General features: G+C 42.8%; 1 protein-coding gene across 1 annotated transcript in view; it reads right to left on the bottom strand.

Moving 5' to 3' along the window:
• Positions 1-4,177: 4,177 nt before the first annotated feature.
• Positions 4,178-14,351, bottom strand: part of SGCD (sarcoglycan delta) — a gene marked incomplete at both ends in the record, with an annotated part of 352,865 nt that continues 342,691 nt past the window's right edge. Inside the window, 2 exons of the mRNA XM_084243828.1 lie at positions 4,178-4,351; positions 5,888-6,011. Of these exons, the coding sequence (XP_084099954.1) occupies positions 4,178-4,351; positions 5,888-6,011 (298 nt within the window). The remainder of the gene's footprint in view (positions 4,352-5,887; positions 6,012-14,351) is intronic.

The raw sequence follows: 14,351 nt of genomic DNA, 5'->3' as shown, positions 1-14,351 counted from the left end.
TACTGAATATGAGTGTCAAGCCCTGGATTAAGAGAGGGATGTCTACTGAAGTGACAAGAGCCGGGTAGCAATGGATCTTACCATACAGAGGCAGATGGCAGAATTCAAACAAGAGCTTTTTGTGTGTTCCCTTTACACCAAAGATCAAAGATCCAGATCCTTGGAAATAAAATTAAATGGATGTTAATCTTATTCTTTCCAGTAACAGCTTCATGAACCTTAATATATTTTTCCTCCCTACATACTTTAAGATGCTTCATCCAATATTTCTAATTATTTATTGGTCCTACCAGCCCTTCACTCCTGTTGTGGTCTTGGGATGATAAAGTCCAGTGGAAATGCCAATAACTGGGGTGATGAGCACCAGACAGACTGTTGAGTCCGATGCATTCTCAGGAGGTCTGTGGTTTAGGCATCTTTCTGGACTAGGTGAAGGTGGGGTGGAACTCTCTAGGCTTGCAGAAATGGTCTCTTGAGCAAAGAGATTCTAGATTGAAAACTTAGGACTGTTAAATGTGATACTGACTATGGGAACCACTTAAGAAGTCAGGATCTTTTGGAAAAACTCCTGGAGGATCACAACTTTCCTTTTCCACTAAGCCTTCCACTAGTCTATCTCCAAGAATCCCTCAGGCCTATGTTTCTCAGACAAGTCAATGCCTTTAACACACCTGCTTGCCTTTCTTTTCTGTAATCGAGTATCTCAATTCACAAGCACACATGGGACTGTGGCTTACGTCATGCTGTGTGAGGCTTGCTTCCTTTGCACTGCATCTGGCATATCCCATGCCTCAACTCAACATCAGGGTCTGGCAAACTTTTTCTGCAATAGGGCCAAATAATAAGGTTTTCATGCTTTGCAGGTGTCTGGCATAACTACTCAACCCTTCTGTTAGAGGGCGTGGTCAGCCACAGACACCATGAAGCAAGAGGGGGTGGCCGTGTGACTGGGAAACATCAGTGACAAAGACAGGTGAGGAGCCAGATTAGGTATAGGGACCAGAGTCTGCTGACCCCTGCTCTAGAGTTAAACCTTGAGCCATCTTTGGTCTATGGTTGCTGTGTAGACAATGAAAATCATCCAAAGGAGAACTGACTCCCAGGGAGTTCAAAGGCAATACAAATTTGTAAGGTCTTTCCCTTTGTAATATAGCAATCTAAAAGCCTCATATTATCTAGTTTCACCTACATACATGCCACCGGGACCAGTTTTTGAAGAACCATGTCCAACTCCAGTACATTCCCAAGTTAGAACTTCTATGACTTATTGAGCAGATCACAAATAGAACTCAGTTCTAAACATATATTTGAAGATCACATTTTAATTTATAAAAATCTGCTGAATAGTAACACCCTAGAACTTCTAGAACACAGGAGATTCATTGGAGTGCTTTGTTACATCACAGCTGCTTAATGTTCTGAAAGGTGTGGCTGTCTAGAAGATATTACATATAAAGAGTAGAAGGAATCTTGATTTTTAAAATTAAAGGTTATCAGATTTTAATGCAAAAGATATATATATATTTTCCAGAATTCATGTAAAACTTTCATGACCATGGACAAATATTCTAGTTGGAGGAAGTTGGGAGGGAAAAAATGTACATTGAAGAATTTAGAATAAATTTTACTGAATTTTAAAATCTGAACTGAAATACATAATTTGATCCATGCTGAAATTCCTGCATATTACCTGACATAATCACACTAATAAAAATCAGAGTGTCTGTTCCCTTGGGTGCTTGCTTTCTATTCTTGGTGGTGGGTATTCTTTTCTTTTTAATGGTGATCCAATTATCTTTAGAAATAACTTTTACGAGTGGGATTCCACCAGTCCTTCTCATTGACATAAAATTCCCAAGGTGCTGATCTCAGCCTTTCATGTAACAATTAGAACAAAATCAGAAGAAGAGGTTCAGGGAACCTTTCCTTGTCTTATCACCTACATGCTGTGTATTGAGATGGTAAAATGCAAAAATGATCTGTCTGCTTATAAAAACTTTGCCACAGTAGATCACAGTTACTCCTGTTCCTCTGGCTGATTATGGGCAGACCCTCCCAGGAGCCAAGGGATATTCTTGGATTGACAGAACCTGTTGTGTGGTCCATGCACTTCTGCCAGCAAGATCCTACAGGATATAAATGATGCCAATCCAGTGTGACTTGATATCTTTGATTATTCTCATTAGACTCTAGCATGGCCAGCAGATTGATCTTGCCCTTGAAACACCCAGTTTTTCTATATAGGTCATGGAACACTAGTGACTGGAAAGAGTCTGGGTTCCGGAAGCCAGCAGGGCCACTGGCCAGGCTAGACACCACCCCTCACTCCTTCTGAGTCACTTGAATAAGCAACACAAAACTTGCTTCTCCATCCCTGGTGTGCAAACCTTGGCCCGTTGCGTGGGTGACAATCATCTGGCAGCTCTTACTCATCTCCCATGGCCATTTTCCCCCTGCTTGGGAATAACAAAAATGAGAACCTGGAGGAAAAAACAAATGCCATTCAGGCCTACACACACTACTTCAATTAGGATCATGGGGCCACCCATCCCAAATGGCATCCAAGCCAGTGTTGTGTCCAGTCTGGGCTCTGCAGAGGCCACCTCGTCAGTCACATGGTTTTCGATAGGCTTTGCAGACATGCCGGACGTTACTAACCCATTCCCCTGCAATCACCCAAAATAAACTACAGGTAACACCAAGATAAATAGGATGTGCTTCTCCTTGCTGAGTGCATTGACTTAAGGCATAGGCACGGTTCCCCCTCTTTGAACAGAGATGGTGTAATCCCCCGTCCCAGCACAAGAGCTGGCCAGGGTGACCCTGGAGGTGATGATGAAGGTGGTGTGGTGAGAGGTTGTGATGGCGGGAATGCGAAGCGGCTCTCCTCTCTGGGGGTGCGGGTGCTGCTGGTCCCATAGGACATGGGGATCTGATTAATTTGACTCCATTTCTATTAATTCTCAGCTAGCATTTCTGGGAGCATGCCGGACTTTAAATTAATGCAGTTGACTCCCTATTCATAAAGGGGGATGGATTTAGGAAGGTGAATATCCCAACACTGAAAAAAAGAGATGATATTGAAGACCCAGCCTTTGCCTTTAAAAGCAAAAGGCATGTCTCTAAATTACCAACCCACTCCAAGTAACATAAACAGATTTAGTCCCCTCTGCTCCTCTTAACACCATTGCCTAGGGCTTCTCTGAGGATGGGGTGGCGCTCTGAGAGATTTTGATGGACCAATCATTTTGGGCTGGAATCTCTTAGATAAAGTCAGAAATGAGGACACAACGGATTTTGAGCCATTTTTCCCTTTAAACAGAGACATACCACCCATTTACGTTTGCCTGACAGGCTGCCGAGCCACTTCCAGCTAACCGAGGAGCAGCTGTTGCACTATTTTGTGCTGATTTACAACTCCTATTTGGACTGAGGGATAATTTGTGAGTTTGAAGGAAGCAAGGAAGCAGGAGTTGGACGAGCCATTCCAACTTGGCTAAAATCAACCCTCGACATTCACCCAACTTAGAAGCCTCTGTACATTTGGCTGCAAAGGTACCAGAGCCGTTTTGAGTTCCTCTGAGTGATTTCTACTGCTTTGTCCCAGCCCTCACTGGAAGAGGGACAAGTGGGTTGCCTCACTCAAGCTAAAAAAGAACCCAAAGTTCTGTTTTGATGGCCTAGGTCCCCACACCTGAGGGAGGGCTTGGAGATTCCCGCCATCACGACCTGTGATGGCAGTGGAGGGGAAGATGGGCCATTACTCAGCCCTGTGGGGGAACAGTCCAAAGTGTCTGGAGCACTGAGGGGTTCTGAAGGGCCAGCGGGGTATTGGGGAGAATCGTGTGGAGATAGTGTTGATCATGTGCATGGTGGGGTGGGATGGAGATGAGGGAGGATATCACAGGGTCACCCGTGGTTCCTTTTGTACTGAAACCTCATTTTATACAGAGGATATATATATATTTATTTATATATATTTATATATATTTATATCCACCCAGCCACGCAAGCACACGCACATGTACACACACAAGCACACACACGCGCGCGCACACACACACACAAGGTCTTTGAGAGGCCTTCTGTGTTTCTAGTAAAAATAGCTGGCAGCCAGTGTCTGAAGCCAAAAAAAAAGGCTTTTATGTTGCTGTCCGTGTCCCCCATGGATAGTCTTTCAAAGGCAGACGCTTGTGTTTATCTGACAAGTGGAACCGGTTCCTGCCTGGGACAGGAACAGCCTCCCGTTGGCGCAGACGCAGATCTCGAAGACCTTCTGCCTGTTCCCTGCAGGTGTGTAGGATCCGTGAGGCAGCCTAGGTAGTTTGATTCTCGCAGCATCTAACTTAATCTGGAGAGCGTGAACAGAAAGGAAAGGGCCAGTTAGAGGCTGATACTCACTTTCCTGACATTCCCAAACACTAGCTGAACAATGAACTTAAATTGTGAGAGCACCCACAGTGTGTTCATCATGCTTGGCCCTGGGAGATGGGGGCAGATGGGACAGATGAAGTCCCCACCCCTGCAGAGGCTTATGTTCTGTACTGTCTAGATTAGTGTTGACCAAAGCTAGACCATATGGATATGAGTAGAGTCCTAGAAATCACTCTAGAAATGCTAGGTTCATTATCTTGAGTATGGGACTTGTACTACAGATATGTCTGTGTAAGGCAAGTTTTCCAGAACAGGTGTCATGTTCTTTTTTTTCTTCCCTAAAGATTATTTATGCATACAAGAACTGGGGTAGACTAGAGGTGCAGGGGTGAGAGGATTCACCAGAGACAGAGTGGGATGCAGAACAGGCAGACTGACTGAAATACACTGCTGAGGGGGGTAACAGGTGAGACAGAAGTGGTCTGCTGCACCATGTGGGTAGCTCCCTGGCTGGTGCTCAAACTCATGCTGCAGAGGCTGTTGATAGCTTCACAGTGCGGTGCTTAACCCCTTGCATCACCAGGGAGCCCTAGGTGTCATGTTCTGATCTTAAATGACGGTTCTGATTATCATCCATTCCTCCAGAGTGGGGTCTGATAGGTATAAATTGCAATGATGATGGAACCACCCATTTCTAAATGGGTGTGGTAGGGAGTACATGGCTGTTGGAGGAGACAGTTCTCATCACTCCGTGCTCTGATTTGCCCTGTAAATAAAAAATAGAGCAGATGCCAAACCTGAAGCGGCCTCTGGCAGGTGCAGAAGGATGACCTCTCTATAGATAAGAAAGATGGAACAGAAACCCATTTTTCCTCTTTAAAAAAATCTTAAATAGGAAAGTTTGCTGACACACAGGATGAAGGCATTGAAAAATGTTTGCAGTTGAATCTTATTTTCTTTGGGGACTTGACTTACAAGGGTCGTAAAAACACAAGCAGCTATTATGTAGACCCAAGTGAGATTATATTGGGGTAAGAACACAAATATATCCGTGATCTTTTATCGTCTTGCTGCCTAGCTTTCCCCAATTTAAGCTGTGGCTTTTTCACATTTGCAATAGCAGCTGAATCTGACACTCTATTCTCAATGAAAATAGAAACCTGAAACATAAACTTTTAAAATCACTACAAGTAAATTAAGTTCATCTGTAGTCAGACGTGTGTGCCATACAGCTTACTTATGCTGTCCCCTAAGTCTTATTTTAAGGTGTCACAAGAGAGAATTTAGAACTAGCCTTGCATTTTACAGTTGTACGTAGAATTCTACACCTGCCAGAGACTTTACAAATAATGATGGAAAACTTTTCCATGTTGTGGGTTTGACTGATAATTGTTGTTGAACACATGCGTTCCAGAAACAAAGCCTTCTGGTTGGTTCCTTTCGTTGCCATAGTGTAGGACCAAGTTCAGGGTTGGGGGGACTTTGTTGGCTTGTTCATGCTCCTCATCCCTACCTCCCCATCTTTGGACTCCAGTCGCAGCTCCGTTCTGCAGGTGGCCTCCATATTGCCAGCTTCTGCATTTATTTCTACTCCTTTCGGGGCCTCCATCACCAGAGACCGGGTTGGGGACTCCAGCCTGAAATACAAGACTTATGATCAAACATCGCATTGCATCTTTTTGGTAAATTTAAGAGGAAGTTGACATTCAGAGTATTGGAGCAGCATTTCAGTATCTGATCAGGAAACCTAGCTAGCTTTCTATCACAAAACCTCATGTTTATGAGGGAGAATGTGACATCTGGGCTTCATCTTTGTGGCATATCTTAAAGCTTAAAGGAAGGTTCTAGAATCCTGCTTTATTTTATTTTCTACACATTGTTTTATTGGTATAGGTAGCCAAACTCTTACATAAGTGTTGTTCATTTTTTAGAGTAAGGCAATCCAAGGTCTAAATTGATCTTCCTGAAACTGGCAGGCATTCCTCTACTGTGCCCTGCTTTCTGTGTCTCCCGTGGAGGCAGAATCAGAGAGAGGCTAAGAAAACACCTAGGAGTCAGATATGCTGGGCTAGAGCCAGGAGGCTGCCACTGTATAATCTGGCAGAATTCTGTCTTTTTCCCTTCCTCTCCTTTACCAAATTTCACCAAGCCTTAGTTTCCTCATCTGTAAAGGGCTGCAAACAGTGTTTGCATGTTGCAGGTACATCATATTTCTTAACTATGACTGTGTTGCTACTATTTTTAGTATGCCAGAAAATCATGAGGAAACCTCAGTCCTTCTAGCACATGCAGCTGTTAAAAGAGGACCTGGAACCCATCAGCTGCTGATGGGATTAGAGAGGGCAGGTGGCATGCCAGTGAAGGGACAGCTTCTCCCAAAAGTGGGTTGTACTGTATGTAAATTAAGAAGTGCTTTGAGAGCTGCCCTATATGCTTATTATGTCAAATCTTCATAAGGAAGATTTTGGTATAACTCAATGCCAAAAAAAATATATATATATTGACTGAAACTCATTTATCCCCTCAATAGTCTCAATTTTCACATAATTACGAAATACAAATGAATGGAAATTGCCCTGTCAGTTACCTGGAAAGTGTCCCTGCTTTGGGAACATGGCCTATAGCAATCGCTCCCCACCCACTCTGATTTACATTGTTTTAGTTTCATGTTCCTACCTTTCGGTACTGACAGACTTAGAAAGAAATGTCACCCTCTCCAACCTGCCTCCCTGTTCTGCTTCCCCCCCTCCCCCACTCCCTCTGGTAGCCTCCGACACTGGGCATCAATAAGTGGCAGGCAGAGCAAAGTGACCTGTGAGGACACCTCCCCCGGCTCAGCCCATCACACTGTGCTCAGGTGCTGTTTCCCAATCTGGGTTCTTGAGGATCCGTGCGGGGCAGCAGCCCTGTCTATAGATGTTTAAATTTCCTCTCCAGTGACTCAAAGAGCATGCTCAAGTGGAACCATGAGCTAGTGCTCTTGGGAGGGCTGGCTTAAGTGCATTCTATCCTTGTGGATTTGAACCCCTCATGGACAGCAAAGACCCCCAGATGCCAGTCCTTTTTTCCCCAAACTTCCTCAATGGGGGCTGAGCCAGGTGTGGTTCCACCTCTGATTAAGGCTGACTCATTTGTACTTGGTGTTTTTTCTCATACCCTGGCCAGTACCTGGAGGAGGGTCTTGATACCTGAGTCCCAGGGAGGAGCTCTGTGCCACCAGCCTCCCTGAGACCCTCATCCCGTCCACCCAGGTTCCTCTTCTGCTATAAATATGCAGATTATTTTACTTCATTTTCTTGGTTTTGCTCCTGTAGGATGGGGTTGACTTAGTCTTTGCTGTATTTTTTTTAAAAGATTTAATTTTTTTTATTTATACAAGAGCTGGGGTACAGGCCAGAGGCACAGGAGGGTGAGAGGATTCACCAGAGACAGAGCGGGGAGCAGAACAGGCAGAATGACCTAAATACACTGCTGAGGGGAGCAGCGGACGAGACAGGAGGGGTCTGCCGTGCCATGTGGGATTCCCCCTGGACTGCCAGGAATGGAACCGGCACTGGGGAGGCTGCGGATAGCTTCACAGTGCTGCGCTCAACCTGCTGTGCCACCAGGGAGGCCCAGTCTTTGCTGTATTCTCTAAAATCTTCTGGTCTCACTGAGGCTGAAGCCCTTCCCTAGAGCACGCGCTCTCTTCTGGTACACAGCCTGCTCGCTCAGCTTGCCCGCCCTCCCCAGGAAACATTCCCATGACAGCTTCTCCTCTACCTCCTCCCCCACTTCTTATTTCATCAGGTTGTCAGTTTTTAATCTACCATTGCTCCCGGTTCCATGCTAGTTCCCTAGGAGCAGTCTGAGCAAGTCATAAGTTTCATCCCTAATTTCCCTTTTTCCAGGGTCCTTCACACCAAGACATCCTCCTGAAGTAAATTTTGACTGGTAGCTTTCCTCATCAAAACCTGCACATGTTCCTTAGGAAGGGCCTGAACTCCTGCACTTATTCAGCCATTGAGAATCCGGTCTGACCCTTTAGGTTAGTGTCAGTTCTTGCCACCAGCATAGCAATGTTTTATTGAGCATGTACTATGCAAAGAGCTCTCTCTGTGTTAGCTCATTTACTCTGCACAGAAACCCTCCTTGGGTGTTCCTTCAGCCCTGATGGTCCAGCAAGAATGAACACTAAGCTTCAGTGACTAGCTTGGGGGTCACACATCCAGAATGAAGGCAGAACTGAGACCCAAACCCAAATTCAGTAGACACCAAAGCCAGTGTATCGTCCCTACACCATCTCACTTCAGAAACACCAGCTGCTTCCCTTCCATCACAGAGCACACTGTTTTGTAATTGATACACCTCTTTCCACAAGGATTTGGCACTTGCTTTTTCAGAAGCAGAGTCTGTATATAAGGGTCAGGTGCTTGTGCCCCACGTGGTGGATGATACAATGTGCCAGGATACAGTCTTTCTCCTTACTCCCCAAAATGCTCCATGTGGAGCCATCAAGCCTCAGGCTGTGGTGCACGTGTTCTTGTCAGGTAGGTAGCTTTCAAAGTGAATGATTCACACAAAAAGTGATGCAGGGCGAGGGTGGAGGGTTAGAATGAAATAGAAAACAATGGATGCAGCTTGGAGAGATGTACCAGGCTGGACTTTGAATTTGTTTTGCTCTTGCTCACCTCCAGTGAGCTTGGAGATGAGGAGGAGATTCTCCAGACCCAGAGACATGGACTCAGAAATGCCTGCTGCCTGTCCCCCTTTCAGCCAGGCTGCTGAAACAGGGACTCAATCTGCAAAGAGGGAGAAATGAAAATCTCCTGGCAGCAGAGACTAAAAGGTGAGTGGCTTTCTGTTTCAGAGTCCATCTGAAAGTCCCCTGGTGTGTAGGCCCCCTTAAGAATATGTTCCCATGTTGATTTTGCCCAAAACACTCTACCAGAGCTCATGCAGCTGGCACAGAACAGAGAAAGCACAGTGAAGGGATCTAGTCCGATCCTTACCGCAGATCCACACCCACTGCACAGCCACTGCAGTGGAGTTGAGCAGGGATCCCTGAAAGGAGACTCTTACTGGCCCCTGGAAGTGAACTTTCTCCAGTGAGAGGAAGTGCCACTCTCTCTGGGAAGCTAGAAGAGCCTTGGCAGGAAAGAATGGCCAGCAGGGGAGGTGGGGAGCTGAGTCACTTCCTCAAGCACAATGTTTCTCCAAAGGGAGCATGCCCTGGAGGCTTGCTGAACAGACTGCTGGGTCCCACCTCAGAGTTGCTCATACAGAGGCCTAGGGTGGGGCATGAACTTGCCCTTGTGACCACTTTGAGAACCACTGCTGCAAAGCCAGGCTTACAGTCTCAGAAACTGGATGGGAGAGAGACAATGATCCTGAAGAAGGTGCTGCTGCACATAGTGCTTCTATCCGTTCCTGCGTGGCTGCTGGCGCATACATGTCCATCTTCCTTAGGACGCATCTATGATGGGGAGTTGCCATTTGAGAATATGGGGGTCTGAAGACATGAGATGCTTTCCTGCTCTACCTGTCTAGACTTCTGGTTGAGTTCTGGTTGTTCCTCATTCTTGCTAGTATTTGAGAATGTTTAGCATGAAATTGTTATAGGACTGGGAGAGGGGCAGCCCAGTCCTGTTACAAAATGAGTGTGAAAGGGGCTGTGATTGTCTTTTAAATTTGCATTTCCCAAATTTATATTGGACTTAAGTATCTTTTCATTTGTTTGTAAATCACTTGGAATTCTTCCTCAATGAAATATCTTTTGTCTCTTGTGTGTGTATGTGTATTAGCAGTTTCTTCCTGGAGTCTGTGGCTTGTGTCTTCACTCTGCTGAGCACCTTGGGATTAATGACGTTTTCTATTTTAATGTTAACACATTTATGACCTTGTCCTATAAGGTCTGTGATTTCTGTGTCTCATTTGAGCCATCCTTTCCTATACTGAGTTCATAAAGTTCTATATTGTTTTTAAGACTTGGATGCTTTGTTATTTGTGTGAAGTCTAATTCACCAAGAACTACTTTTTTCTATTATTTGTTTTTAAAGATTTATTTATTTATGCATACAAGAGCCGGGGTACAGGCCAGAGATACCAGGGGTGAGAGGATTCACCAGAGACAGAGTGGGGAGCAGAACAGGCAGACTGACTGAAATACACTGCTGAGGGGAGCAGCGGGCGAGACAGGAGAGGTCTGCTGTGCCATGTGGGTTGCTGCTCCCTGGCTAGCCGGGGACCAAACTAGTGCTTCAGAGGCTGTGAATTGCTTCATAGTGTGGTGCTTAACCCCTTGCACCACCAGGGAGGCCCCTACTTTTTTCTATTATTTTGAGGTTGAGGTGCATAGCCATCAACATCACCTACTGAGAAACCCTCTAACTCTGTCCCAAATGATGTTGCCAGCTACCCAAGGGTTTCTCTCTGGACTTTCTAGTCTATTTCATTATGCCATGTGTCCAGCCCTGTGGAAATAATTAAACATTTAAGCTCACTTATTATCATCCTTAAATTTTCTATCTTTCCTAAATCTCCCTGCCTTGTTTTTTAAAAATAGCTGAGATTTTCTCTTGTTCTTTCACATAAATTTCAGCATCAACTTAAATTTTACAAGAAGTCCTATTGTAGTTTTGGTTAGATTTATTTATGTTACTCTAAGAACATGACATGTGTCCCTAGGCAGTTATGATGTTTTTGATGCTTTTCACTAAAGTTTGACAATTTTGTCAGGTGGGATCAACACAGCTTTTGTAGCTATTGAAAATGTGGGGTTTTTTACCCCTGTAAAAATGTATTTCTCTTACCCCTGTTTTTTTTTTCTATTAGATTGATAATCTGATTGGTATGTTGATCCTTTTGTAAATACCTTGGTAAATTTCTTATTTTTAATAGTTTGCACACAGGTTGTTTTAAGTTTTCTTTGTGGTTACTAATTATTTTAATTGGACAGTTTTATATCTCTTTGTTTTCCTTTTTTGCTGTATTGTCTAGCACCATTGTACAGGGTGGACTAGAAGTGAAGAAATGATATTCATACTTTTTGTTGACCTAAAAGGGAAAATTTCTAATAATCAAGGGTTCTTTTAAAATACTTTTTGTAAAGATAGGGGAGTTCCCTTCTACTTTTGCTAAGTTTCTATCACACATTAATTCAAATTTTGTCAAGTACTGTTTTGTACTTGTGAAATATTTCCTTAATATATTAATGTGGTGAATTTTCCCATCACTCCTATTTTTTCATTTCCAAAAATTCATTATGCATCATCTTTTCTATACATTTGTAGAACCATTAATTTTTAAGGGTTTTATACCCATTTCATAAGTTTAACCTGTAATTATTCTTTTTTTTATAGTAAGTTTGTCATGTTTTAGCATTTTCCTGTATTTGGGAATTTTCACAAAATAATATAATTACATGTCCCTGTATGCTTAATTCATTAACAATCCCTCCAGGCATGGAAAAACATCTTATTTCCATTTTTAATAGGATTAATAAGATAATACTTGTTTGGTTTTTTCTGCAGTTCATTTTGGTAAATTCTTTTTTCTTAATATTCTCTCATGTCTCTAATATCCTAATTTCTCAGTATCTTCATTTTCTATATACTCCCTGCATGTGTAGTTATGCCATTATGTTCTACTGCAGAGATTTTTATTTGTGCTTTTTTTTTTGCCCCTGAGGGCAAAAGTTATTAAGTCTTTTGAAAGAGCAAACTTCTGGTTTCATCGATCGTATCTGTTTTACATTTATTTCTAGTATTAAATTTCTCCAGTCTTTTTGTTGTAGATAAGTTAGGTTAATTCTACAGTTCTTCTAAAGTGTCCTTTGTTCCTACTGAATTTTTTGTTTCCTGATTCCTGATATGTGCATTTAGGGGTATGCATTGTTCTTTGGCAGATCCCAAAGGAATATTTATAACATAGCTTGAAATATTTCCCAATATTAGTATGGTTTCTGCTGAGGTCTATGAGTTTTGTAGGAGGGTGTTCCTTAATTTCTAAATATGTAGGAAATCTTTTGGTATACAACATCGTGTTGGTTTAAGGTATAGGGCACATGTATGTAGCTAAGTTAACATCTATCACCTCCCACAGTTAATTTTTTTTTCCTGTGCAGAGAACATTTAAGATCTACTCTCTTGGCAACTCTAAAATACACAACTATAGTTGCCATGCTGTGTCTGGGGCTTTTTTCCTTATACCTGGAAGTGCCCACCTTTTGACCACCTCCACTCATAACCTCCACCGTCCTCCTTTGCCTCTCAACACCAGTCCTCCATTCTCTGTACGTGTGGATTCAGGTGGATTAATCATCTCGTAAGTCACTGAATGTTTTAGGTATGAAATCAAATCTTTAAAAAGAGTAGCTTTTTGGCCCAATATGCATTAATTTTTATGGATACTCATACATGCCTGGAAAAAAAGTTTTTATGCAGTTGTTGGTACTATAATCTATAGTTCTATTAACTCCAGATACTTAATGGTTCAGTTTGATCTAATTAAATGAATACCAGCTTAGATTGATTTTATCCTCTGTACCTTATCAATGCATAGTGAGCCTCTTTCTTTCTTGTGATTTTTTTTGCCTTACAATCAATTTTGCTTATGAGTGTAGTCATTCTCACTTAGTTTCTGTCATCATGTTCTGTGGACACATTTTTCCATAATTTTAAATATTGACTGTTTTGTATGGCTGCACTGTAGATGTGTCTCTCATGTAAAGATGATATTTGATTGAGGTAATATTTATATACAGTGAGCTATGCAGAACATTTTGTTGAGAAACATTATATATATTTTAGGTGTATACTGTGACGTTCTGAATATATACAGTGAAATGACTCCACCCAAGTAACCTATTTATCACCTCACATGCTTACCTCTTTCCACCATGGCCCCAAGAATACTTAAGATATGCTGTCTAAGCTCAGTTGGGATATAAGATACTTTGTTACAAACTAGAGTGTCATGCTAAACTTTGCGTCCCCAAAACTTATTCATTCATTCATTCCTCTCATAACTGAAAGTTTGTATCCTTTATCTAGTCCCCCTGTTATTAGATACTTGGTGGTTTCCAGTTTGGAATTATTTTTCGGGAAGTATTATGAGAATTTTGGTATAGGACTTATTTAAGGACAGTTTCCATTTCTCTGAAGTAACTATGAGTGTGATCACCATGCCTCAGATAGGTGTGTATTTAGCAGGTGTGGCGGGGTAGCACTTCAGATGGTCCCCAATGACCCTGGGTTCCTGGTACCTATGGCCGTGAGTGGCTCTCTCCTTGCTGTGGGCCACACGGGGACTCTGCTTCTACACCAGTAAAATACAGCAAAGGTGATGGTTTGTCACTTAAGAGATTAGGTCATAGAAAGACATGGCTTCTGGCTTGGGTTTGTACTCTTGGACCCTCACTCAGAGGGCCGCCACCTGCCATGGGAGCCTGCTAACTGAAGAGGAAAGCCCCAGTCCAACAGGGAACTGAGTCTTGCCAGCCACCACAGAGTGCCTTTAGAAATGGATCTGTCCCAGATGAATCATTTGAAAACACCACAGGTCCAGCCAACAGCTCAACTGATCCATGTCAGAATCTAAATTGCACCCAGATTTCTGCCCCCCAGCATGTATGCGATAATAAATATCTGTAGTTTTAAGCTGCTAAGCTTTAGGATAATATATTACACAGACTTTGAGTAACACAATATGAAACTGCCAGACTGTTTTCCAAGATCATTGCCCAATTTTACATTCTTATCACGAATATTGCTGTAATTAAAGCTATTCTAGTGGCTATAAAATGACTCTTCACTAGGTTTTCATTTCCCTGATGACTAATGTTGAACAGCTTTTCATGTGCTTGTTGGCTATTCAAAGACGTTCTTTGGGGAGGATTTGTTTAAATCTTTTGCTCAACTTTATTTTACAGTTGGGTTGCTTGTACTGCTATTGATGACTGTATTTTCTGGGCAGCATTTTTTTTTTTTTCAAATGCA

Source organism: Talpa europaea, assembly GCF_964194135.1.
Source record: "Talpa europaea genome assembly, chromosome: 9".
Classification (NCBI taxonomy): Eukaryota; Metazoa; Chordata; class Mammalia; order Eulipotyphla; family Talpidae; genus Talpa; species Talpa europaea.
Note: the sequence above shows the minus strand (reverse complement) of the source record. Positions and strands in the feature narration are given on the sequence as shown.